Source organism: Pteronotus mesoamericanus, unplaced genomic scaffold, assembly GCF_021234165.1.
Source record: "Pteronotus mesoamericanus isolate MK-2021 breed Mesoamerican mustached bat unplaced genomic scaffold, CSHL_Meso_final contig_1, whole genome shotgun sequence".
Classification (NCBI taxonomy): domain Eukaryota; kingdom Metazoa; phylum Chordata; class Mammalia; order Chiroptera; family Mormoopidae; genus Pteronotus; species Pteronotus mesoamericanus.
In genome coordinates, this window is record NW_026554998.1 from 28,967 (window position 1) to 56,175 (window position 27,209).

The window sequence follows — 27,209 nt, forward strand, 5'->3', positions numbered from 1 at the left end:
AGCAAGATGCTCTTTCTCATTCCCGTCCTGCTACCGGGGGTGTCTGTCCTGGCCCCCACCGCGCCCCTTGCCTGCCCGGAGGAGCTCCTCTGCTTGCGAGTGTAGCACGTGCTTGCTTCGTTTTGCAGTGGTGTCGCTGGGGTAGCCAGATTCACCGACTCATGTTTCCTTTAGCCTTGGAGTGGGTAGTTTAGATCTCTGGTTTACAAATTGGTTTGCTCATTGGCACCCTCTATGTACATGTTGAAATACAGGTTTCTAGGCTCCTCCCCAGCTCCTCTGAACCTGTATAAGTAGAACCCAGGAATTTACGGTTTTCGTCCCACCCCCCCATTACTTGCATGCAGCCATCCTAGCACATATTTGGGAACTGTTGGTTTAGATCTCAGTCCGTCACATCCTGGCACACGCAGAGCATTGCCATCTCTGAGGCATCCTTGGATGTAACCCAGGAGGCTGCTCTGTGGGCGCAGGGGACCGTTCTCATGCACCGGGAACCCTTCCCAGCTCACCAGACAGTGGGAGGGCTCTGGTGCGAGCTCTGTCCTTCTGTTCCCTTGCTCTGCTCCCGTTCCTTAAGTCTGGTATCCTAGAACGTGCATGTTCCTTTGCGTCTTAAGATTGGACACTTCACTGTGTAGCTCTTGGCCTAAGTTGTATCAGGACGTGGAACAGTGGCAAAATGATCGATTATTATTTGTTTCTGAAGATTTTCTGAAGTCCAGCATGATGTCTGGCACATCAGTGCTCATAAACTTTGTGTAGTTTTTCTTAATCCTTGATCTTGATTATGGTGTTTCCATTCATGAGAGCAGGCAGAGGATTTCCAACTGTGAAGTTTACAACTTGTTAAGTGAACCGATGTGTTATTTATTAATGGCCCCTCAGGAGCTCTAATCAAGGTAAATGAATTAGGTAAAACAATAGTTGGCTTCTTGGAATGGAAATGTGCCCCATTTTCCTATTATTCTTTCTTGCTGCGGAAGCATCATTTTGGCCTTGAGCTCTGAGAGTATCTATAGATATGACGAGTGCAGTGCCGTGGCGTTTGTACCACTTTCAGAACACAGCTGGCCCACACTGGGGGGTGTGTGGTGGGCCGCTGGGAGCCTCTGGGTCCGTGTTTCCTCGGACACGTGTTGGCATGTCTCTGTGGTGTTCAGTTAGTTTACTTATCCATAATTAAGTGCATTTAGGTGGCTATATATTTTGCCTTTGTATATATGCACCTTTGTTAAATCAATTAACCACGTATGTATGGGTCTACTTGTGGACTCTGTATCCTGTTCCATTGATCTATTTGTTGATCTTTATATAAAATATCTTGATTACTGCATTTTATAGTAAATCTTAAAAGTCAGGTAGTGTTAGTCCTTGCTAGTCCTCCAGCTTTGTTCTTTCCTTTCAAAGTTTTTTGACTACCCTAGGTCCTTCACATGACCATATAAATTTTAGAATTAGTTTATCACCTTTTAAAACAATCGTACTCAAATTTGGTTGGGATTGCTTTGAATCTGTAGATCAGCTTGGTGAGAATTACCTTCTTAAAAAATGGAGTCTACCCATATCTGAACTTGGTATTTCTTTCCATCTGGTTATGTTGTCTTTTCTCTCCACCTAGCTTTATAGTTTTCAGTATAGAGAGCTTGAACATTGTTTGTGAGATTTGTCCCTGGGTATTTTATATTCTTGGTACTGCTGTAAATGGAATTGTTTTTGAAATTTTACTTTCAAATTCTTTGTTGCTTATAAATGCATATAAAATGAATGTTTTAGTATTGGTCTGTATCTTGTTATCTTGCTAAATTTGTTCATCAGTTCTAGTAGTAGGTATGTAGATGCCCTGGAATTTTCTATTTAAGCAACTATCATCTTCAAATAGAGGAGGTTTTATATCTTCCTTTCTGATCTTTATGCCCTTTATTTCTTTTTTTATTGCCTTATTGCAATGTCCAGGACATAAATACAAATGGTGATTGTCTTGTTTGTATTCTTGGGGTGAGGAGATCTTTCACCTTTATGATGTTGGCTGTAAGCAGTTTTCGTATATGGCATACCCTCTATCATTTTGAGTAAGTTCTCGTTTTTTCCTAGTTTCTTTGCTCATGAATGGGTATGAGCATTTTCATATAGGGTTTTGTGAGTTTTTTTTGCATTTATGGGAATAATTGTGTTATTATTCTTCTTTTCTGCTTATATATCACATATTCACCAGTTAATATGGTGAATTGCATTAACTGATTTTTGAATATTAAACCAACCTTGCAATCCTAATAAACTCTCTTGGTTATGATGTATTTTCTTTTTTTATATTAGAATCTGTTGCAAATACTTTGTTAAAGATTTTTGTGTCTATATTCAAGAAGAATGTTAGTCTATAATTTTCTTTTTTTATAGTGTCTGTCAGGTTTTGGAATTTGGACTCTACTGGTCTTATGGAATGAATTTAGCCATAATCTTTATTTTTTTAGAAAAGTTTGAGATTGGCTTTTAATTCTATATTGTATATTTGGTAGAATTTGGCGTTAAAACCATCTGGGTTTTTGGGAGGTAATATTTTTGGATAAATTCGACTGACCTCACTGGAAATAGGCTGCTCAGATTTTCTATTTCTTCTTGAGTTGATTTTAAGTTGCATTTTCAAGAAATTTGTCCATTTCATCTAAGTCGTTGAATCTGTTGGCATAGTATTTTCTTAGGGTCCTTTTAATGACGCTAGATTCTGAAGTGATAACCCCTTTTTCATTCTAGATAGAGATGATCGATCAGTCTAGCTAGGGGTGGGAGTACGAAGAGGTATCAGTTTTGATGATGTTTTCAAAGAAACAGCTTTTGGCTTTGTTAACTTTCTCTATTATGTGTTTGTGTTCGGTTTCATTGATTTCTGCAGTTTTTATGTCCCTCCTTCCATTTACTTTTGGTTAACTCTGCTTTTTTTAAGCTTCTCAAGGTGGGGAAATTTGTTCTTAAGTTTTTGTCTCTGAAAGACTTCGTTTGATTTATTTAATAAACACTAAGATCTTATGATTGATATACCAGGCACTGTCATAGGTCCTAAAGCCATGAGGACAAGTCAGGCAAGTTGCTTACAGGACAGTGGACATTGATATGTGTCTACATGTGTTATCAAAGGGCTCATCATCTGAAATTAGTCTGTTTGGATAAGAAAGCGTATAACCCTGCTTAATGCTGTCTTACACATGCTCCATTTTAAATTCAATATCTGTTATTGCATAATTAAAAGCAAATTCTTCCATGTTAGTGACACATTCCAAGTGTCTTGTTCTATCTTACAGATAATTTGTTGTTTGTAATCAACTCCATCAAGCAAGAGATTGTAAACCGAGTACAGAATCCAAGAGAGGAAAGAGGACCCAACATGGGGCAGAAGCTTGAAATCCTCATCAAAGATACTCTTGGTAAGAAGAATATTGGATAATTAGTAACAAATAATAACATGTAGTGTAAAATATATGCTTTTCAGAAGGATAAGGAAAAACTCCAGTCCCTCCTGGTGGTCACCCTCCACTACAAGTAGTTTTGACTTCGGAGATGGAGCATTCATAAACATGCGCTGCTGGTTACCGCATGCCACATTTAGACCTCATCGCTGAACTATGTGAACTCTTAGGAAAGAGAGACTGTTAGCAACTTTAACTTTCTCTTGGGAGAAGGAAAACAAAGATCTCTGAGCTGTCAAGCCTGCGGCTTACACCTCAGGCAAGGTGCTGGCCTGCTTGTTGTGCACTTTGTGGGGTTCTGACAGACTGGACTGTCTAGCTCTCCTGTCTGTCTGTTAGGTAGAGAGAGGAATTTAATACTTCAAGAAAAAATTCTTTTTGCCTTCTTCTAATGTAAAGGATTTCTATGTTGAAAAGTTTATATATTCTTTTTATATCTAAAAGTCTGTTTCATCAGATACAAAATCTTTGGCTTATATTTTCTTTCCTTGAGTGTTTTAAGTATGTTTCTCCATTTTCTCTGGCACCAAGAAATGCTATTGAAAAGCGAATAATTGCCTTATTTTTTTCCTTGTAATCCATTTGCCATTTTTGCCTAAGGTTTTTTCCTTTTTCTTTAAATTCCAGTAATTTTACTAGGCTGCGTCTTGGCATTGGTCATTTAAGGCCGATACGCTCATGTGTGCACTCTGCGCTTTCAGTATGTAGTTTTAAATCTTTTTAACACCTTACCTGTTCCCTTGCTTTGGTTTTCTTCTTCGGGGTCTCGCCATTTGTGGGGTTGGATCTTCTTTGCCTGTCTTCAGTGTGAAAGTTCTTTCTGCCTTTCACCTCTGTTTCTCCTAAGAGCATTATCTTTTATATTTACTTGCTCATGTGTTTCTTTTCATTTTGCCTTAATTTCAAGAGTTAATTTTTTTCTTTTATTTGTAATTCTTAGTTCTGTCACCTTATTTCTGAGTTTTATTTCTCATTAAGTTGTTCTTTCACATCTCATATCTTTTTTTTTTTTAATGTCTTCTAGTTCACTTTGAAATAAACATGGGTTCTGGTTTTCATTCATTTTTGTAGTTTTTCATGTCTTTCAGGCATACTTGTATTGTTTGTACAAATCTTATTTTCTTTTGTCTTACAATAACTTACTGGGATTTAGACCTTGATATTTTTGTTATTTGTATGTGAAATCAGGCTTGCCTTTTTTTTTTTTTTTTTTTGAAATTTCAAGACACAGTTCGGTTCAGATAACTCTTCTAACGTCAAACTTTCACAGAATCCCCTGTTTTCAGTTAATGTAAAAAAGTGTTCTGTGTGTGTTCATGAGGTAGTCATTCGTGTGCATCCATCAGAGAGGACTCAGGAGAAGAGCAGGAACAGAAAGTTTACCCTGGAGAGACAGTCACTGCAGGCCACTGGGAGGCCGCTGGAGGGAGTCCGAGGGAGCAGGCGGCCAAGCAGGTGGCGAGGAGACAGAAACAGACAATCCAGGGCAAGTGCCTTTCAGGGGAGTCGCGTGGAGTACGGAAGCCAAAGGCCTGGGGGATCCGATGCATTTGAATGTCACTAGGCCACAGGCAGGCGAGGGCAAGAAGACGACCTTGTGGCGGGGTCAGCTTTATCACACAGGTGCGCACATCAGTCGTCTTTCTGAGGTTTCTTGTTCTGTGCCCCTCGCCCATCGTGTTTGGACCTTTTCTTTCTTTCCTATCTATTGTCCCTGTCATGCTCCATTTTGATTCTTACCAGCCTTGGCTCCTGTCCTGCAAGGGAGTCCTGGCTGGTCTGTTTTCTGAGGTCCCAGAGAGGCTGGACTGCTGCCACCCCCGCATCTGCCTGTGGGCTTCTCACACTCGCCCTGCACACGCTGCTCGGTGGGACAGGGGTCTCATCGCCTCAGCTCTGCCTGCGGCGCCTGGCCCGCCGGCCATCGTAGACTTCCGCGTTCGCAGGTTCCTTGCTTCCTTTTGACTCACCCCGCACAAGCAGTGACTTTGTTAATACTATGCAGGCTTTATGGCCTTTCATAGTTCCTTCCCACCCTCTTGAATTTTGGGATTGTGGTGATACCGTGTCACTTGTTAAAGTTGTCCATGGGTTTATGGTTTTGCTATTTACTTGCTCTAGGGAACTGAGGAGATTAAAAATCTATGCTGTCACAGGACCATCTTGCCAGGATTCTCCTCTGCAGCAGTTTAAAATGCACTGGAGTTTTTCTTAAAGGTTTGGTAGAACACTCTTTGAAACTATCTGGCCCAGTGATTTTTATGATTAACTCTTTGAAAACGTCCTCTGTGTCCCCTGTGACAGTTGTCATATTTACAGCATCTTCTGAACTCAGTTTTGATAATTTTTATAGTCCTAGAAAATGATCCCCTTCTCCAGGCCCGCAAATTTATGAAAACTGTCTTTGTTTTTTAATTTCCCCTTTATATCAGGGGCTAGTGTTCCATTTTCACTTTTCAAAAAAATATTTTATTTATTTACTTTCAGAGAGAGGAGAAGGGAGGGAAAAAGAAAGGGAGAGAAACATCAACGTGAGTGCGTTGATCACTTGCCTCTCACACGCCCTCAGCTAGGAACCTGGCCGGCAGCCCAGGCGCGTGCTTCGACTGGGAGTTGAGCCGCGATTGTTTGGTCTGCGGCTAGCAGGGCCGCTTTAATTTTTTACTTTATATTGTGTTCTTCATTTCTTGAGTCAGTTAATTAGAGTGTATCTTACCGCAACCCCCAAAGAACTAACTCTTGGATATCAGTTATCCTAATTTCTTCAGTGAAATGCTTAATGCATTTATTTTCTTGTTCATTAATTACAATTAAAAGCCTTTGAAATTTCTACCAAGTTCTACTTTAGCTGTATTTCATAAATTCTGATATGTCCTATTTTAATGGTTTTTGACTACTTTGAAATTTTAGGTTTGATTTACTTTTTAACCTAAGAATCATTTGAGAGAGATTTAAAATTTTCCAGAAGGTAGGGATTGTTATTTTCTAATGTATTATTAACTTCTATTTTTAATGATTTATTGAGATTTTTTCATCCACCCAGTATATGTTTTGTGGGTGTTTGAAAAGAAGATATATTTTCTGTTTTATGATAGGACTCTGCTATCCAGATGTCAGATATTCTTAACTATGTCTGGTCTTCTTTTGCGTTTCACTTTTGTAGGGGGCATCCACTTGGTGTTATGCAGCGCTGAGAAAGTCCCCTCTCATGTGTTTCCCTGTCTTCTCGCATTTTCTGTGGTTTTGTTTTGAACGCCGGGCTGTTTGAACGGGATTCATTCCTGCTGGATCTTCATGAATCAGTCCGGTCTGGGGTCACAGTCCTGGGCGCAGCTTTCTTACCGTCTGGGTTTGCTTAGTGTCCCTTTGGGCCGCCCTTTCATTTTCAGTCTTTCTGAATCACTTAACATTAGCTACATTGCTTTTAAAAACCATTTTTAAATTTAATTTAATTTTTGATTTGCATACCACTGAACTCTTAGATTTTTACATATACTACATAGTTGAATTTTCTTTGTTAGTCTTGGAGTTTTTCTTCAATATGTGAATTTAGCTAATTTTTATTCTTAATATAAGTTGAGTTTAGTTCTGTCATTAAAAGATCTATTAGGATTTGTTGATATGGTTTTGTTTGTTTTTTGGGGGTTTGGGTTTTTTTTGGCCTTTTCATGTCATTCACATTGATTCATTTTCATAGTTGGTTTTTTGTGGGGGCTTTTTGTTTGTTTTTTGTTTTGTTTGTTTGTTTTGTCATCTGATAATCTGCAAGCCCTGCATTTTTCTTTGGGACTGTTATTACTTGTCCCCTGCTCCATTTTGAAAGGTTGATGAGCTATTCTTTATGGTTATTCTTGACTTGACCCTTCTGATCTTAAAATTGTAGGCTCTAATCTGGTGGGTGGAGTTATTTTCTGGGCTGCAGCGGCAAGGAGCGGAGTACTCACCTGGAACCAGGGCCAAGCCCAGGGCTGCCGCTGCTCCGCTCAGGCCCTCTGCGTTTCTGCGCCTAAGTGTGCCTTTGATTCTTTCCTCAGGCCTCCCAGTTGCTGGGCAAACCTCAGAATTTGTTAACCAAGTGTTAGAGAAGACCGCAGAAGGCAATCCCACCGGAGGCCTTGTGGGACTAAGGATACCAACATCAAAAGTGTAATCAGCCTCATCAGACCGCTGGTCAGAAATGTCTGAGTTTGTCATGTTATCCATTGTAAATTTTCATTCTGTTTTGCATGTCAGTTTAGCATTATGTAAACATTTACAATTAGGTTACGTTGTTTTAAGAACTAAGTAGCATAAGTGAAGCATGATCCAAAACACTCGATTATTGCATTTTCAGAGCGTAAACCATGGTTACAACTGCTACTGGCATCAGAATCGAAACTCATACATTGAACTAAATGTTTAAATACAGATTGCAAAAATCTGTTGAAGCAAAACATTTTGGAGGGGTGAAGATATTAGTAAATGCCAAATATTGTGGCAGGTTTATGTTCTGAACTACAAAAAAAATTGAGGACGCCTTTTTTTAAGAGTTTAGATTGTTTTAGAATTCCTGCTTTTTGTTCTAATTTTCCACCGCCATTAATCTCACTTGTCCATGGCACAGCCCAGCACTCATGCCCGTGTGCCGTAGTAGGTGTTCATTTTCCGAGCTCAATGCGGTGTATATAAATATATACATATATATATAATGTCTGTGCAAGTAAGAAAAAAACGCATATTCTTTGTGCCTTGTATTTTGGGGAAACTATAAAACTGGTAATATTTTGTATGATGAAAACCCTAATGAGGAAAAAAGATATATAGATGGAAAAATTATGGGGTTTAAATGTTTTTTTGTTCCAACTCTTTTTCAGATTTTTTGAATGTATATAGGACTATGTTGAAATGTAGATATATGCCACAGAGTCTGTGTATTGTATAAAAAAACAAAACAAAAAACAAACAAAAAAAGATGGCTCTAGAAAACTCATATTTCGGTACTTGACCGGAAGAAGACAAATACTTGCACATTATTGCGATTGTTTTATTTTTTTGTACCAAAGACAAATGCAACTGATATGGCAAACTGCCAGTCTAAGTAAAGTTTTGCACAGCTTATATGATACTGTATGAATGTATGAATAAAAGGAGAAAAAAGAAAACGAAAAGGTCAGGGTTAGGGATCTTACTGAACTGTGAATTTTATTTCTGTTTGGGTCCAATTATCTACAGAAGGAGCATCCACACATACAACTATGATTTTGCTGTTCCTCTAGTTCGCTTCCACAGTAGATAAGTTGGTGGCCATTTAGATGTCTTGTCTTTTTATTTCTGCACTTATTGTAGAAAATTTTAATATATTTCATTTTAGTAAGCTATTGATAAAATAGTTTTTGACCTTGAGAATTTAAAGTTTATTTAGCTTATTGTAGTATACTTCCACCAAACAACCAAAATACAGATTATTTTTATTGTATTATGTATATATATGTAAAGAAAGAGAAAAGCTAAAAATATCTAATTCTTTAGTTGCCACTTTTCCAATTGATGTATTATTGTGCATGTAATATTTTCAAAGATCAACACAAGCTTAAAACAAAAACAAAAAAATTTATAGATTTTTATATTTTTGTACAGGTATTTTCAAACTAGCTTCTTCAGACTTACATGTGACTTCTTCTATAGTTCCTAGAACTGAGAAATGCTAGCACATCTAGTTTTTAGGTGCTCTGTTCTGCTCACATAAACAGCTTCCCCAGCCAGCGCTCGGCCTGCGTGCAGGCGCTCCCCTCGCTGAGAAGTCTCTGTGTCGAGGCAGCATCGTGTCCCTCCCCCGGTCTTCCCGCTGGTCTCTCTCTTTCTGTTTTCTTCTCAAATCTTGTGGTTTGAACTCTGAAAACTGGTAGCTTAAAACTCTACTTAAAAAAAAAAAAAATTCCTACCTATCCAGAAAAAAATAACAATAATACCAAAAATTTCAGACTTAGCTGCTGGGAAAGTATCTCTTTCTCCATTACCCGTCGGAGAATTTATTCTTTTATTATAGTTTGTCTGTATAGTGTATTTCCTTTTCTCTTATTCCTCCCACCCCCCACCCATTTGTAAGCAATTGCACATGAAGCTATAGCTTATAAAGGTTTGATTCTAAAACACACAGCAACACCTGGGCGATGCTTCACACGCTGCTCTGGCACCAGGAACTGTGACGCACCGGCGCTTGCGGTGCGCGTGGTGGGATGTACCTGGGTGGTGCGTTCACACCAAACAGATGATACGCTCAGATCTGATGGTTGGATAGAATGTAGGTTCACTGTTTTAAAGTTTTTCCTTTTTAGATGGGAGAAGGCAAAGCACAGGTTTGTAACTTGGAAGTATATAAAGTTTTGACAGAATGTGTATCTGGCAAACTAAAACGTATTCCAAAATATGGCAGTTTTGCAATCGGGAAAGTCACTTTATGATAGAGATTCAGCTGATGAGATTTGTAAAATTGCCCCTTTCTAGCTGCTCTGTTAGGAATTCTGGTTTTTGATACTTTTTTCCTCTCTGCAAACCAGAATTTGATTTTTTGGTCTTGCATTTCAAAAAAGACTTTGAATCTGTTTAGTAGATTCCATATCCTTGCATTTCAGTGTTTTATATGTACTACTTAAGTTAAATAGTTAAAAGCTTTTAAATAGTTGAGCTTTTTAATGTTGACACTTTATTTTGTACCTATTTATATATGTATGTATATCTTAGAAAAGCACTTTGTTAAAAAAATTTGCATTTTATATGATTCCTGCCATTTGCTGCTAAATCTGGGCTGGTCAGAATGCTGCAGCGATACTTGATCTAAATAAAAACCTGGCAGTAAAATGTAGAGTGCAAGTTAAACCCTCCTGCTGTTTTAACTTGATCACAAAGATGACATAGGCAAGCTGTGCAGCTTTACATTTTAACCAGGGGACTCTGTGGCATTTAAAACCGTCTAGAAATGGTTGTACTTTAATGCCAGTAATAATCTGCTTCCTCTATTGTCATTGAATATATACGTTTCATGTATCACACAAAATCTTATAAGGGTGATGTAAAAACCCCAACAATTGTACATGTTCTGTTTTTGAAATTGTGGCATGTATTTTTGGGTGAAGATCATTAGAGAAGAGGTCTCTAAAGGTTTTCTGTGTTCATACATGGTATACAGATAACTCATAATGAAGTCCAGAATCTTACTTTAAGTGAAGGCATTGTGAAATCACCTCAAATGAACCCATTGTTCCAAAAGCAATTACAGAGACTTTGACTCTAGTAGTACTATGATTTAAAAACAAAACAAAACAAAACAACACAAAAAAAGAAACAAAAAACGTTCTTCCTCGTTTCAGATACACTGGATTCTTTGTAGAGTTTGTCTCCATGATGAAAGCATGCTGTCCAGTTGTTCTTGTTAAGATCTTGTCTGAGTTTTGAATTGGGTGCCACACTTTTTCAGTCAATATGATTGCCTGTTCTACTGTACCATGTATGATTCTTGTCCCTTCCTATATTCTTCATGACAGATTATGATGTGGCTTTATATTGTGCCTTACTTGTACATTGAAACAAAACGTCTCATTCCCTTCCACTTCCTAAATCTCTCACTTCGACCTTTTTGGTAAGAGAATCAAAGCTATTCTAAAAACATCATGAAGGATTTCAGATGGGTATCGTTTCAAATTCCCTCTCTTTATAGTTATTTTATATTTGTATGAAAGACCAGTTTTGAATGGTCTTTGAATAGGAGGGGGAAAGATTAGCGGTAATTTCACTACATCCCTTTTCTCTGACTTCAGGAATTTGTCATACATCTTCTTTCTGATGCTTGACTTTATTTGCTTCATCGCAATAGTCTGCATTTAAAGAAAGGTGTGTTCTATTCATCAGCTTGAAGTTGACTATTTCATTTTTCCAGAATTTTTTAGGAGAAGAGTACCCGTTTTGTTTGTTTTATAAAACAGATGACAAGTCTCTTTAAAAGAAACAGAAGTACAGTACTTTTGAAATAAAATGCTGTTAGTTTGGATTTCTTTTTTATATATATAATATTCATACAATTATCTGATGTTTGCCTTCATTAATAAAGCTGTTAGTTTATTCACCAAAATGTCAAGAATGGATGTGCTTTTCTTTATTCCACACATTTAAAAATATTTTAGCTGCTAAGATTTAGTTACCTTTCTAAGAGACGAATTCCAGTTGCCTTCAGCAGAAATTTAACAAATAGTTAGGTTCCCTTTCTTTATATAGTCTTCCTGAAATTTTGTTTAAGTGTTTTCTAGTTAAGTATGTGACAGAATGTTAGCATCTCTCCAAATCTTGAAACTTGAATTTTGAGGATGCATTGAATCGTGCTCTCAGTGTTGACGCGACAGGGTTCAGTCGGCGTTCTTGTGAAGTCTGTTGTGGAACAGCACTTCCCATGGAACTGAGGCCATGTCCACAGCTCCGCACACAACTCCAGTCTCGCTCTTCCCTTGAATCATGACAGACAAGTCTCACACAGTGCCGTAATTCTTGTGGATTCTTTTGTAATCTTTGTAATCTTAATAAGGGCATTATGAGAAGATGACTCCATGTTTTTTTACTATTTCAAACACATTGGGATGTAACAATGAATGTCCCCGGTAGGGATGGTTGTTTCGTTTTAAGGAATAAGCTCGTGGGGAGAGGTGGTGAAACGTACTACTGAGAGTTTTATACTCCCGTAGGCAAGTGGGGCTATGTGTTGAAGCATAACCCTCACGCCTAGTAAACTGACTGAAGTAGAAATTACACCTGGGGTTTGAATTCTGCCAAATTGCCATTTTTGTTTAGAAAAGAGAGATTTGGGGGTAGTCGTGAGGGAACAGAACCTTAAAACTACTTCCAAATAGTATCTTGGAGACTTGGTGACTGGTCCAGAACATCGGAGTAGGGTATTTCAGGTGCCAAGTTTGGGTGAACTACGTTTGCCTCTTTTCATAGCAATGTAAACACAATGGCGTAGTTAATTAAATCCTGGGTGGGTGGGAGCGGGACTGATCCCTGCGTCTTGCCCTTCGCCCTTTGTTTTTTTCCCAGAACCAAATAACAGAAATGTGTATGTGTGTACTGTATCTGCCTTCCTACCGCGTTTTTATGACACTGTATTCCACTGCCTGCCTTTTTTACCTCCTTCCCCTAGGATTGGTCCTATAACTTAGTACTTGTGGGTAACAGTCACGCTAAGGCTGACCGTGCATAAGAAGTCACAGAGAAGAGCAGAAGGGCAAGAATTCAAAGCATTTGTTCATACAATGTGGCAACCTCTCTCGCATAGCTGCGTAGGGTCCTGTTTGTAACGCTGTCATATTCTGTAGTTTTGTTCCCCTGCCCCACCCCCCGCCCCCCAACTGGAGCTTTGAAACCTTTTATTGGATTCAGTCTTGTCTTTTGTCTAGAAAGAATTTTATCTTGTTGACGCATGAGCTGTTTAAAAATTATTCTATTAAATGTTGGTTAATAGTTGTGCAGTTTTTCTTTTCTGAAGAAAAGGCAATTCACACGTTGCCTTTGTTTTCTGTCGCCTTCCAGTCCCTCAGCACTTCTAGTCAGATACAGATCCATCCGTGTATGCAACATCCTTTGTAATTTAAAATAAAAAAAAGATGACAAGAAAAGGTTTTGGCTTGTTTGCCTCATGTTTTCGCCCTGCCTGTCTCTGTGGCTTCCCTCCGAACGGCAGACAGCAGAGAACTTTAGTGAAATTCTATTTACGTAGAACTGTTGATAAACACTTGCATTCTTCGTAGCTGGGAGCACAGTTTATTTATACTTATTTCTCCTCTTTGATTCTTTAAGCAAGCAAGTTCTCTGAGGGAAATAAACTATTTTGAGTCTCTGAGTAAGAATGCATAGAGCCTAAGTCGGGCACCTGAGCGAGCCCCGCCGTTGCAGCGTGTACCTCCAGCTGACGGACAGACTTGTCCTTGTGCCAGCTGCTGGGCTCTGACGAGGTGAGAGCGCCCTCCGGGGCCTTCCAGGCTGCGGGGGGGCGCTGGGGGGCAGCCTGTGGACGGGATCGCAGGACAACACAAGAGTTGTTACATGGGGGGACAGGTGCCACATCGCAAGGGGGCGGGGCGCGGTGTTAGCAATTGAAGGGCTTGTGTTCCCGGCATCCCTGAAGAAGCCCTTTTGCTTCACTTGAGTGACTCTGAGGCTGTTGGGACGCAAAGTGGACATGGCCTTGCGTGAACTCGGCCTGCTCCAGGACTTGACCTCTCAAGCCCACGCCTCACAGGAGCCTCCGCCACGGTCCAGGACCTTGAAGGAGCGGAGTGAGCCAGGTCAGCGTGGCTCTTAGGAAACTAACGCTCCTGGGAGTGACGCGCAGTCAGGTGGGTGGTTCACCGGCGTGCACTCGGAACCAGGGGAGCCCAGCCACCAAGGAAAACGCTGGGTGGGATATACTTTAACCTCCCGGCTGGAAGGTCAGGACAGCAAGGAGTCAGGAAGTCCTAGAAGGCTAGGGTGGCATTCACGAACCCCTGCTGGGTGCTGTCTCATCAGGGGACTCTGCTGCTGCTCTCAGGGGCCCCGTGAGGTGGGTAGTCATCAGACCAGACGCAGACGAGGGGACTCACTCCAGACCCAGCTCAGGGGGTGCAGAGCGCCAATTCCGGCTCCAGTGGGCTTGCGGGGCTCAGAGACCACCCGTATTCACCTCTAGGGGACCCGGCCCCAGCCCAGGCAGTTACTGGGGTGGGTGTCTGTGTAGGAGAGAGAGAAGGGGCTTAGAATATGAAAACCAGAAAGAACTAAAGCCAAAACCCAGCAGACGGAGGAACCAAAAGCTAGTCTCAGGATCAGAGTGTAAAAGCGATGGACACAAAACAGCGCTGGCAGTTGGGAGAGTGGGTCGCCGAATGGCACACCTGTCCCTCCCAGACAGCCTATCTAGCTGGCGGGCTTAGAATTAGAAGGGACTGTGTTGAAGGAGGGAGAAAAGGGGAGCTGTATTTTCTGCTTTAATTGCAGAGAGATGCAGTCGGGGACTGTTGATTACGTGGGCATTTCCAGCAAGAAGCAGGATGTTAAAGGGGCCCAAGGTCATGTGGGCAGATCTGCTGCTTGCAGGCTTCGGGCTTCTTCACTGTCCTATAGAAGGAGCTGCTTATTGTGTGAAGGTCCAGGGCATTTGACCTGAATAATGTCAACCTACGGTTCTTTAAAAAGTTTTAATCTTAACATTACTAGGAATTTACAAAATGTACAAGATCTAAAGAAATCTTGAAAATACGATGAAAGATACAGAAAACTGGAACAAATGCAAAGACAGACCAAGTGCTTGAACAGGAGCAGCCAATAACAAAACCATCCTCCTATATTAAATAAAACATATAATGCCATCCCAACAAAGACGTACCAATAGGGTTAAAAAAAAAATATGTTCACATGGGGGAAAATAATAGATGGGAGATGCTGGGGGAGGAAATGGGGTGTTTAATCCCTAACATGTTAAAACATATAAAACTTTCATAATTAAAAGTGTCATTTTGTCACGTGAATGACTAGACAGGCTAACAAAACAAATACATTCCAATGTAAGAATGTAGTGTGGTAAATGTGGTATCTTGAGCCAATGAGGAAAAGATGGATTCTTCAAAAAATGATGTTGGATAAAGTAAGGTTGGCTCTATACCTCACACCATATGCCACCATATATTTCAAAATGGGTAAAGATCTAAAGGTTAAAAAAAGATAAACAATTCCTGTTGGTGGAAGGCCTTCCAAACTTGGACCCCAAATCCAGAAGTATAAGTGAAGATTGATAAACTTTATGTGAAACAAAAAGAAAAAAAAAAAATTTTTTTTTTAACCATTAAGGCCAAAAAAACACTAAGCCAACTCTAAATTCTATAGACAGAAAAAAAGCTCACGGCTAAGGGCTAATCCTAATATAGAAAAGAGCTCTTGGGAACTGACAGAAAGAAGACCAACAAGCCAATAGAGGAATGAGCAGACAACAAAGACAACTCTCAATCTCATTCATGATAAGAAAAATGCAAATTTTAAAATGGCATTTTTCACTGAATCGGGTTGGCAAAACACCCCGTGTTTAACACGCCAGGTTGCCGAGGCCGTGGGAAGAAGCAAGGCATTGGTAACACACGCTGGTGGGAGTGTCAGCTCCCACAGGTAAAACCTCTGTGAAGAGCAGTTTGGTGGCATGGGTCAGAACGCTTAAATGCCCACGTCCTTGGACCTGGCGATTCCAGCTGCCCTGGGCAAGTCGTCATGCCCTGTGCCGGTTTCCTCGTGCGTAAAATGGGGATAATTCTATCTCATGGGGCTGTTGTGAGAGTTAAGTTAGATGATACACATACAGCAGTTAGTACAAAACGCTTGGTACAGAGGAAGCGCTCCCAAACTGTCGGTAATGTAATAATAGCAGCCGGCGGGCACTGCCTTCTTCCCGGAGGCCACCTTCCCCACCCGGGCTGGGGGCTTTTCACGTCTTATTGAATCCCCAGCCGACCCCGTGCGTACCACCAGGTGGCCTCTGAGGGCACTGAGGCACGGAGACGTGGTGTGGGTTCGCTGTAAAATATGAAACATACAAGGAAACTTAAAGAAACATAAAAACTTGTCAGTGTCACCTTCCAGAGGCACCCCAGTGGAGATTTTTCTTCCAGTCTTCTCCCCCACCCCTCAATGCAAAAAAAATAAAAAAATCTGTAGTCGTTAGAATGGCTGATCGGCGGAAGAGGAGAGGCCACTGTGAAAGCATTCTTGACATGCCCCTCTTCTCTTCCTCTTCGTATTTTTGGACCGCAGCAAGAAGCGAGAACGATTTAACCGCGACGTGTCGCGGAAAGTCCCCAAGACTCGGTGCCGCCACTCTCGCTGGCCTCAGGCCGGTCTCTAGGGGGCGCTGTAGCAAGACCGGGCGACGAGAAAACGCGTTTGAGCTTGGCCACCGCCGCTGCCCGTAGTCGGCGTCTCCAACATGGCTGTTACCCAAGATGTCCACGTCCGGATCTGCAACCAAGAGATTGTCAAATTCGACCTGGAGGTGAAGGCACTTATCCAGGTACTGATTCCCGGGGCCCCTGCTGGTCTCCCACTGCCCTAAACCCGAGCTCCGCTAGCCTCCTGTGAACTCCGCGGTGTCACTCCCGAGCTTTCCCCACTTGGTCAAGTCTCCTTGGTCGCTGGCCCCGCTGTATGGTTGGCTACCTGCAGTCTGGCTCCCTTTAGTCCCTTCTCCTTGACCGTTGGTCTTGAGCCTCCATCCGGGTGCCGTTGGCTCGCCCTTTTCCGGGACACTCACGGGTCCCCCTTCCCTGGCCAGGCTTCCCTTTGGTGGCCCTGCTTGATCCCTCCCATTCGGACCCTTGGGTGTTGCCTCGCCCTGGACCACCTTACAAGGTACTCGTCACCCTGTTCAGCCCCGCCTTCTGATACGGCGCTCCCCACCGTTCGCTTGCGTTCTCGAGGCGTTAGCCCCGCCCCCTGCCGGCCAGCTCCGCTGGGTCTTGTGCCCCGTGGCACCCAGGGCCACCTGGCACTGGAGGCACCGGATGAAATGAACGTTACCTGGACGTAGTTGTGATTTTGTAAACGAGGAAATCGAGTGAACCGGCAAGGACCGAATCTGAAGGCAGATAGTGGCAGAACTGGGCGTTAGTCTAGAGAAGGGACTTAGAGAGGCCATGGAGGTGCTTCGGCTTACTTAAGTCATTTAAGGGCAGGAGAAAGTAGTGCAGTAAACCAATTGGCATAGGCAAGAGTTAGGAATGTAGAAATGGTTCCTTAAGTTTGACAAAAAGAAACCAAGAGTTTCAAACCTTGGTTTTAGGCCAATCATTTCCATTTCCAATAAATGTTATTAAACACTAGATAGAGATTGGGAGTTTGCAACTAGCTGGGGCAAAAGGTGAAGGAAAGTAGGGCCCTCACCGAAACCAGATGCAAAATAAACTGAATTACTGGTTTATCATGTGGTGCCAGGAAGTGTGATTTAATGAGTAAGCCAGGAACAAATGAGGAAACGATGCAGTCCTTCAAACTTCTTGAACTTTCCTTCTCCCATGTGTAAGCTACAAACACCGGGCTAATTCTAAACTCTAAGGAAAAAGATCAATTGTAGCAGGATTCATTACACTCTCACTGTGTTCCGCCTCCTCTGCTGAATGCTTTATGTACATACTTGGTCTGTGAAGTAGGTAATATGATAAGGAAACCGAGGCACAGAGACATCAAGTGATTTTTTCCCCCAGGGTCGCATAGCTAATAAATACACAGCCAGAATCTGAGTCAACACAGTGTGGCTCCAGGACCTGCTCTAAAACCTGGCTCCCATAATTCTGACTGTCCAGAAACAAATCTAAGTCTGTCCTCAGATATGTCTATAAGCACTGTGATTCATAAGAAATAGAGGGTTTGTCAAATGAGATTGAGGTTAATCTTATCACATGGTGCCAGGAATTTAGCGCCCCAATTTTCAAAGACCTAAGGTTATTAGCATCAGTCTGGGATTTATTTCCATCTTAGCTGAACACACAAGCTACTTTAAAGCTTTCAGAGTTGCCGGGAGGCATTGTGTTAAACTTGAGGAACTAACTAATAAGACAGAGTTGTGTTTCTATGCTTTTATATTACCTACTCAAAGTTAATTTAAAGAGGGAGGAGAAAGATGTAAATAACAATGTGTCTGCTTGTGTGGCAGAGGTAAACAGCAAAGATCAGGGTGATTACAGTCAGTGGGCCAGCCTGAGTTGCGGGCACTGTACCAGTGGGGTCCGTTCCATTTCTTTGCCTTGAGAAAGTCCCCCCATCTCTTCAATGTCTCCTAGGACATTCGGGATTGTTCGGGACCATTAAGTGCACTTACTGAACTGAACACTAACGTGAAGGAGAAGTTTCGAGAGTTGCGGCACAGAATACAGGTGAGCGGCTGCAGAGCTGTGATGCTAGGAATGGGGCCCAAGGACGGGCCTGGGTCCTCGGACTGACCTCTGCCCGAGAGCTGGCCAGGTTCTTCGGTGAACGGTTAGGCACTGAGGGAGACTGTCCTAACCTGAGTACGGAGCACTGCCAGCTGTGTTAAGTGGATGGCAGGGACACCGTTGTCCTTGGAATTTCCAATTTATAAACTCTGAGGTCACTTGAACTACTTCCTTTTCTCACCCACTCACCTGAGTCCATCACCGGTGTCGCCTGAGGTTTTTTTCAGGCTCTCGCTTTGCCCAGCCTCCTCCTCTCTGTTTCGTAGTCACCAGTCACATCATATCCATATACGACGCTCCTGAATTCGACTCTGGTATACAAGGTCTGTCCAGAAAAAGCCCAGCCATCGTTAACATGATGAGAACAGTTTGTGCAGCATGGATGTAACCTGGCAGCCAAGGAGAGTGAACTGGAATGCACGTGTGTGAACAATGATGACTTCACTGTAGTAGTCAGTGGGGGCAGTAGACGCCATTGAGTGAGCATGTGTGTTGTATGGCCATTGCATTCAAAATGACTGAGCGAGGAGAGCGACAAATGTGCATCAGATTTTACATTAAGCTTGAACATTCCTCCGTGGAAACTATTTAGATGGTCCAGAAGGCCGCAGCTGTGGGCAGCTGTGATTGGCAGCTTCATCCCAGCAATGTGCCCACTCACGCATCACGCCTGGTGCGGAGTTTTTTGTGGAACATCAAATCACCCAGGTGACTCAGTCCCCGCTGCAGCCCAGATTTGGTGACCTGTGACTTCCGGCTTTCCCCAAAACTAAACTCACCTTTGGAAGGGAAGAGATTTCAGACCGTTGATGAGATTCAGGAAAATGTGATTGGGGCAGCTGATGGCCATTGGGAGACCTGTACAAGGAGGGGACTGAAGTTCTGAAGAAGAACTTCAAAGTAGGGGAGTGAGGTGTCATTGTCCTATGTACAATGTTTCTTGTATCTTCTTCAAGAAATGTCTTTTCCCATATGACTTGGCGGGATACCTTCTGGACAGACCTCGTATGTGCCATCTCAAAAACAACCAAGCAAGAAGCTCCAGGTTGGACAGTGTAGGTGTTTCTGTTCCGGTGCCTTCAGTGAGGGTGACTCGGGTGGCAGGGACCTGCCCGTCTCCAGGCGGGTGCTGGGCACCCAGTCTCTCTGCGTCTGTAAATGGGGTGTAAAGGCATGAGCTCTTCATGTCGCGTGGCCCCAGAGGCCAAGCCAGCAGCCGCTGTTGCTTAACACAAAGAGACAGTCCGTTCCAAAGCTGGTAGAAAGACTGGTCGTCTGGACCCTCAGAAGCAGTCCATCTGTGTCCCGCGTGTGGCTTCACAAAGGGATTTGCAAGGGCAGGTTGGAAAATAGGCAGTTTTTGATATTCCCATGATGTCTAAGAATGGGCCCAGTCTCCCGTTTCGTGTTTTTGTCCCTTTTTGTTTCAGGCACGCGCCGCGTTACAGGAGGCCCCCCACTCCAGGGCAGCCGCACTGTGCCGGCTGAGCCCCCTCCTCACTGTGGGGTCTTGGGCTTGTCCCTGTGACCTTCTTGCAGCCTCAGCTATGCATTTAAAAGGATGTGTGCAGTGTGTCACCTGGTGTTCCTAGGGGTCCTGCTCCGGGAGGGTTTTCAAGTGCGAGCTCTGGCCTGGCTGCAAGGAGACATGCTCTCTGGGTTTCGTGTTGGCTTTAAACTCATTTTAATACAGAGCAGTTTTCCCCCATAGGAGCTTGAGCAGTTGGCTAAAGAGCAAGACAAAGAGTCGGAGAAGCAGGCGCTGCTGCAGGAGGTGGAGAACCACAAAAAGCAGATGCTCAGGTAGGCGGCCTGGCCTCCTGCGGCCGCCCCTGCTGGCCCTCGTGCCCCCGGGAGTCGTGTGCCTAAGGGACTTGGGTTTCATGACTTCATTGTATCATTTATATGCGGACCGAATGTTCCCTCTAGATCAGTAATTTCCAAAGAAAAGGGCAAGCAGGAGCTGTCGGGTAGGCGGAACTGGGCAGTTTTACAAAGGCACATTTAATGTTACACTGTATTTTATGTTTCTACAACAAAACCGAAACAATGGTTGCTTTTGTAATATAGGAGCTTTCTATCTAAGGAGAATTGGGACCAGAAAAAGCCCACTGAAAGCGAACCTCTTTCAGATGGACCAGCCCTGACCCCTGTGGCGCAGCCGGCTGGAGCGCCGCCCTGTAAGCCGGAAGGCCGTGGGTTCCGTTCCCGGTCAGGGCACTTGCCTGGTCAGGGGTGCGCACAGGAGGCAGCCGACTGAGGTTTCTCGCATTGTTGTCTTCCTCCCTCTCTCTCTCTCCCTCTCCTCCCCTCTCTCTAAAATCAATGAGCATGTCCTCAGATGAGGATTAAAAATAATAATAATTAAAAAAAAAAAAAAAGATAGACCAAAATTGAGAAAATTGTGAATGGGACTTTATCCTAAAAAGCGAAACGAGAATGTAAATGAGTTTACGTTCTGTAAAACTGAGGTGATTATGGCTGTGGGCTGACCCCTGATCAGGGAGCTGAACGTCAGTGCTATTTCTCGAACCTGAACAGGGGGACTTTTCCAACAAAAATTGTCTGGGGGCATGAAACAGTACCTGCCCCTTCACATTTGACTTCTGCACCACAGTCATAGGAGGGTTTTTATGGCAAAGGTACCTGAGGGCTCTGCCATCTTTCTCAGTCCCCTGGCAGCCAGGCTGTTCTCTGTAAAAGCCCCTGCTCGCTGCCCTCCTCCTGGGCCTTCTCTTCGTCCTTGTCAGTTGTCGGACTCGGCCACTCCCGTGCCTGTCTGTGGCTTGGCTCCTGGGTTGAGTGATGCCCCCGCATCTTCCCAGCTGACCGCAGCCGTGTGTATAGCCCCCGCCGATCAGGGGGAGCCGGGCCGCCAAAGGCGTGGGTGTGCTGGGGGCCAGTCTAAGGAGGGCGGGGCGTGTGCGTGCCAACCCGTGTTAAAGTGCTTGGCTCAGGAGTGATACTTGGTGCCATGATGACTGTTGCGTCCCCGGGCCACCGAGGGCACTAAGATTATACAATGTTCATAATGCATGAAGAGGACAGCTCGTGTGAGGCGTAGCAAGTTATGCTGGACCGAATCAGCCCAGCTGGGTTTAAAGTTGAGAAGGGCCCTTCGTGCGGTGGAGGTCGCGGGCGGAGGCGAGAAGGCCGTCCGGCGAGCGCACCAGGCCCGGTGCCTGTCGGCCTGAACCGCACACGCCGGCCACTTTCCCTCGTCCCCGGGGGCGGTGAGCCCTCTGAGGGCGGACGCTGTTGCTCGTTCACCCCGCGTCACAAGGCCCGGCACGCCTGCCGTGCTGACCCTTGAATGTGTTTTTTGTTTACGGTAAAGATTTTGTTTATTAATTTTCAGAGAGAAAGGAATGGAGAGAGAAAGAGGGAGAGAAACATGGATAGGTAGCCTCTCGCATACCCCCAACAGGAGAACTGGCGCGCAGCCCAGGCCTGTGCCCTGACCGGGAGTCGAACCAGTGACCTTTCGGTTCGCAGGCCGGCACTTGATCCACGGAGCCACACCAGCCGGGGCGTCACTGATTCTTGTCAAATATCAGGTGTGAAGTGGCACAGCAGCTGTGTCTGCAGACTCTCAGCCTTGGGGCGCTAGGAGGAAGTCCCCCCCCCCCCGCCCCATCAGTTCGTGAACTCTCCGCTTGACCGGAAATGTTTCAGGGGTTGGCGCCTTTGACAGGAGCCTGCTGAGCACGCGTTCCAGGGCGTGAGCATGGCCTTCTGCGGGCCCCTCCCCTTGGCCTAGGCCATCAGCAAAGGCTGCCCCGCTAACCCGAGGCTGCTGGTCACCTTGTCCCTCCCAGGGAGGGGGGAAGCCTCTAACTGAGTCATGTCACGGCGGGCCCCGCTGGCTGAGTGTGTTTGTGTCACCTGTAATCTGTTTGTGGTGCGGAAAGAACGGCAGACCGTGAAGAAATAGTGAGGAAAACTGCCTTTTTGTGATTTTTCTACTTCTTACATCATACCCTGGCTGAACAGCTAAGGAGCCAGAAACTGCTGTCGTAGACCTTGGTGGTGCAAACGTGGGTAAAGGGGCGGTTCCCGGGGAGCAGAGCCAGGCAGTGCCCAGGGCAGAGCCGAGAGGTGAGAGGGAGGGCTGGGCAGAATGGCCTCGCATCCTCAGCTGAGGGGCTCGGGGGTCACCTTGAAATCGGGAGCCCCGGGGTGCTGTAAGCGGAGCCATGCCAGGACCAGACTGCTCCCTCAGGCCATCCCAGGCTGGGACAGGGACAGTAGGGGGCATCCTGGAGGCAGCTGGGGCCCAGAAGAGAAGTGCCGGGCGACCAGGAGCAGGGAGTGGCGGGGGTCGGGGGACTCCGAGGGCCACCCCGGTGCGCCCGCCCCATCACTCCCTGCCGGGCGGAAGAACTGCTGGCACTCGGACTGTCTGTGGGCCTGGCGGAAGCCACAGAAACTCACGCGCCCCCTTCTGATTCCAGCAACCAGACGTCCTGGAGGAAAGCGAATCTCACTTGCAAAATCGCAATCGACAATCTGGAGAAAGCAGAGCTTCTCCAGGGAGGAGACCCCCTGAGGCAAAGGTACCTCTCTCTGTTACAAAGGCAGCACTGTGCCTGTCCCTCCCGCAGGCAGTAAGAGCGCAGGTGCGGCACGCCCTTGTTGGCATTGACCGTGAACACTTAAAAACGTGTTGTTTTGATAGATGAAAACACGGGGTCTTGTTTGCATATGGGCTTCCTTGCAGCCCGGCTTTTTTTAACATCCCACTCCCTGCTCTGGACTTCTAGGAAAACCACCAAAGAGAGCCTGGCCCAGGCGTCTAGCAGCATCACGGAGAGCCTCATGGGGATCAGCAGGATGATGTCCCAGCAGGTGCAGCAGAGCGAGGAAGCCATGCAGACGCTAGGTAAAGCCGGGCCCCGAGCAGGACGCCTCTCCCACGGACGCCGCTGCGGAGTCCTGGCCCGGCACCTGCCCCAGGCCTGCGCCCCCACCCTGGCCTCTGCCTCCCGCCGCCCCAGCTTCCTGACATGTGTGGCTTCTCACTTCGGCGGCGCGGTTTTCCCCAGAGTGGGTTGTGCTGTGCCCACCTCTCTCTGGCTTCTGTAGTTGTGCATCCCCACAGAAAGGCTTCCCCAGCGGAAGTGCGCCCTGGGGCCCATGCGACAAGCGAGGGAGCTGCAGTGCGGGCGGCAGGCAGGGCTGGGTGGGGGGCCTGGGAGTCTGCTCTTTATCAGGGGCTCTTGGGACCACCCAGGCCAGGCTGCTTGGGGACTCGTTGCCCAGTGTGTTGGCGGCCGGCTTCTCTGCCAGGGCTTTGGCCTACAATCTTACTCCCCCGTGTGGTTTTTACTCTGAACTCCTTTTAAAAAAAACTGTCAGAGGGCACAGGAGAAGTGGCTTGAGACCGCCTGGTTCCCTCCAGCCGCTTTCCCGAGGCGTCTGCCTTGTGATTCGCAAGAGAGTGGGCCTGGCTGTGTGGGCCCTCCGCGTGGCCCGCAGAATAAGAGGGTTTGTGCCTGAGGCACTTTGGGCTGATTCACACACAGACAGAGGCAGAGGACGTGGCACACGGGCCCTGCCGTCACCCAGCTCCAGCAGCTGTCGGCCAAGCCAAGCTGCTTCCGCTCTGTCCTCGCTGTGCCCCCGTCCAGATGATTTTGAGGTGAATCCTAGGCATCATAAGTATGTCACAATGTCTCTTTAAAAGACTTGAGGCAAAAAACCAAGAAAAACCCCAAAAACCTCAATACCATTATCACCCCTAAAAAGTATGCGTGATTTTGAACCCCCTTTTTTTCAGCACGCTGTTCAAAGAGGCAGGAGCAGAAGGAAAGGCAGCAGCTCGTCCCCAAGGTCACGCCCTGTGTTTGAAGCTTATCTGGGCATTTAGGCTCAGAGCTGGCCAGTCGCCTTCCCTGAACATGCGCAGCAGGCGCGGGCTGAGCTTTGGGAGAGGCCTTGGGGAACGTGGGGGGCAGGGGCACCTGGCCTCTGGGTCGGGGCCTTTCTGCTCTGGCTCAGGCTACGGGCAGCCGCCCCTGACGCGTCAGCAGCAGGTGCTGGGCTTAGGTGGCAGGAAGGAACGCTGGTGCTGAGTGTTCTGGGGTGTCGCGGACTGTTCTTTTTTCCTTTCCTTTTTTTTGAGGACTGCACTTGAGGTACATTTTGTAGGAGAGGAAGTTGTTGAAAAAATAAGAATGCAGTTTTTAATCTTTTCTCTACGGCTCACATGAATTCGGCTTAATTTAAAAGCTGGTGAGAGCCATGGTTTTTTGTTGTTGTTGTTTTTTGTTGTTTGTTTTTTAAGGCTTGTTAGGGATACGATGTCTGGGCTTTGCTGGTGGGGGTGGAGAGGGGACAGGCTGCTGGGGAGTCGGTGGCTGAGGAAGGGCGATGGGCACATGGTGTTTCATGATGTGGTTCCGCCTACTTTTGTGACGCTGGACGTGCCCTGCGGGGCAAGCTGACGAAGGACGGCCCGTGAGGTTTCCGCTTGACAGGTCCTTCCGTGAGGTTCGAAGCGCAGAGGCCTGGAGAAAGGGGCCGAGGGGGAGCTTTCTTAGTCAGTGTTTGTTCCTTCCCTGGATCTGCTTTTTCAAAGTGCTCCTCTGTTTCTTCCAGTAATTTCTTTTGTTTACTCCTCACTTTGTGAACAGGTGATGTGAGTTAGGTAGCGAAGGAGAGTCTGCTAGTCCAGCGTGTGCGAGAGAAGCACAGCGTGAGTCACCCAGGAGGCGCGTCCAACACAGGGAAACGAGACAGGAAATTAACTTTAATGACGTATTTTCCGTAGCCCACTCGATGTAAAATATTACCATTTCAACATGCAATTAATATGAAAAATTATTGACCCACTTTACCTGCCTTTTTTCTGCATACCGAGTCTTTGAAGCCATACGGGCATTTGGTACTCAGACACGTCACAGTTCGGGCTGGCCATGCCTTACACGCGCAGGTGCCTTGTGTGTCTGGTGGCTGCCCTGTCGGCCTGCACAGCCCTGGGTGGTCCGAGAGGGAAACAGGCAGGCAGCCCACCTCTGACCACCTCCTGAGCCCTGACCGCCAGGCCCACCCCCAGAGGTCACCACTGTTACCAGTGCCTTTTATGTCCTTTGAGGTCCCAATGCACGTATGGCACAAGCAAACTGAATGCTGCCCATCCTCCTCTCTCTCACTGAAGTGGACACGCCTCCCGTGCTGCTTTCACACCGTGCATTGCCCTGGAACACGCTGCCCTTTCTGGGGGTTCCGACAATGTCCTGCTTTACTTTGTAGGAGAACCTTGTCAGGTAGACCTTCCCGAAGTGCCAGGCCCAGACACCCACCCTCAGTAAAGTGACGCCTGGGCACCTGAGCCATAAGGGACGTGGGCCGCCTCCCAGGCTCCGCACAGCGTCCGGAGCGCAGGTGCCCCATCCTGGGAGCTGCAGCCGCGTCCGTACTGCGGGGCTTATTTGTGTGAGGGCTTGTGGCGGGGCCGGGCCGGCCTTCCAGGATCCCACAGCGCAGATCTGGCCGCTGGGGGTGCTGGCAGGGCACCCCTCACAGGCAGGAAGTCCTGTCCCCATACAGACCTCACAGCACCAGACCCTGGTCACCGGGATCAGTTTTGTGGCTGGCGATTCTCAGCAGCACCCGCCTGGTGCAGAAAGCTGAGGTTGATGGTGAGGGAGAACCTTCTTCTGCTCTTTTCCCTGGTGGGGCCCACTTTGGGGGCTCCTGGTTATGGTCCTGTGATGTCACGTGTAAACAGACCACCTCACTCTCTGAGCTGGAAGGGACCTAGGGAAGTGCCTTTCCTCGTCTTGTCCCTGTTTGCCACTCCGTTCGCAGCCTCTGCTTCCGCATGGGGCCCTGGCTTCAGAGAGCGGTGTTGCCCGGGAGCCCAGCCAGCAGAGCAGCCGGGTTCTTGGCTCCGCAGTCTTTGAGTCAGGCCCCGCCCTCTTATGTTTCAGTCAACTCTTCTCGGACTATCCTGGATGCCAATGAGGAGTTTAAGTCCATGTCGGGGACCATCCAGCTGGGACGGAAGCTCATCACAAAATACAATCGCCGAGAGCTGACGGACAAACTCCTCATCTTCCTTGCCCTGGCCCTTTTTCTTGCGACGGTTCTCTATATTATAAAAAAGCGGCTCTTCCCGTTCCTGTAGGACCCGAGAGCAGCCAGCGTGTGCCCTTTGAGCTCCGGCATCAGGATCCAGCGCGCTCCCGAACTCCTGCCTGGGCTGCCAACCCACCCGCCTGCCCCGGGCAGTTCTAGTTGCTCAGCAGGTCGGATGGAGACAGTCCCCCAGGTTTTTGCTGGTGGCTGCCTTGTAACGGGCGAGCAGAGCAAGGGGAGGCCTGTCGTCAGGATGCCTACAGGGACAGGGACTCCAAGAGCCATCGCGCATTATGATGGCGGCCTCGCGAGGCACTCAGAGGCCACCCTCTGGGGTTTGACGGTCCCCCTTTTCGTCTCCTGAGGTCGTGTCCCTGCCAGATCTGGTGGAGGCGGGGGAGAAGGGGGGAGAAGGGTGATGAAAACTCACGTCCATTCCTTGAATAAACTTGACTGTATTTAACAGAGTGAAATGTATTGAGTTTTACGATGTGTCCCTCCGGGAATTAGTGTGCTTCTGTGCTCCGTGTCCAGGTTTCTTGGACGCGACCTTCAAACATTTATTAGTGCATCCAACAAGCAGTAAGAAGCCACAGCCACACGCAGCAGCTTAGAGGTGCAGTGACTGTTACAAATGCGTTGATAAAGCAGCCACGGTCCCCCGAGGAGCAAGAAGAACGAGAAGCCACAAGCA

At 46.2% G+C, this 27,209-nt stretch overlaps 2 protein-coding genes across 5 annotated transcripts in view; both read left to right on the plus strand.

The window, feature by feature from the left end:
- CREBRF (CREB3 regulatory factor) overlaps window positions 1–13,099 on the plus strand; it is a 41,633-nt gene extending 28,534 nt beyond the window's left edge. For all 4 annotated transcript variants that reach the window (XM_054567351.1, XM_054567264.1, XM_054567439.1 and 1 more), the window contains 2 exons: window positions 3,297–3,419; window positions 7,496–13,099. In XM_054567351.1, coding sequence (XP_054423326.1) covers window positions 3,297–3,419; window positions 7,496–7,611 — 239 coding nt within the window. In that variant the 3' untranslated portion in view covers window positions 7,612–13,099. The remainder of the gene's footprint in view (window positions 1–3,296; window positions 3,420–7,495) is intronic.
- A 3,310-nt stretch (window positions 13,100–16,409) lies between these two features.
- On the plus strand, window positions 16,410–26,925 carry BNIP1 (BCL2 interacting protein 1). Its single transcript, XM_054578657.1, has 6 exons — window positions 16,410–16,515; window positions 18,281–18,373; window positions 20,145–20,236; window positions 22,888–22,989; window positions 23,197–23,315; window positions 26,368–26,925. Exons 1-6 carry the CDS (start codon window positions 16,432–16,434, stop codon window positions 26,562–26,564), a joined length of 687 nt encoding a protein of 228 aa, XP_054434632.1. The 5' UTR covers window positions 16,410–16,431; the 3' UTR covers window positions 26,565–26,925.
- Window positions 26,926–27,209: the final 284 nt, after the last annotated feature.

Excerpts from the sequence above, each read along its gene's own strand:
- BNIP1 (XM_054578657.1), top strand. The coding sequence starts at position 16,432 with ATGGCTGTTACCCAAGATGTCCACGTCCGGATCTGCAACCAAGAGATT. Across the intron at positions 16,516-18,280 it reads AGGTGAAGGCACTTATCCAG|GACATTCGGGATTGTTCGGG; the intron begins GTACTGATTCCC and ends AATGTCTCCTAG. Across the intron at positions 22,990-23,196 it reads GGAGACCCCCTGAGGCAAAG|GAAAACCACCAAAGAGAGCC; the intron begins GTACCTCTCTCT and ends CTGGACTTCTAG.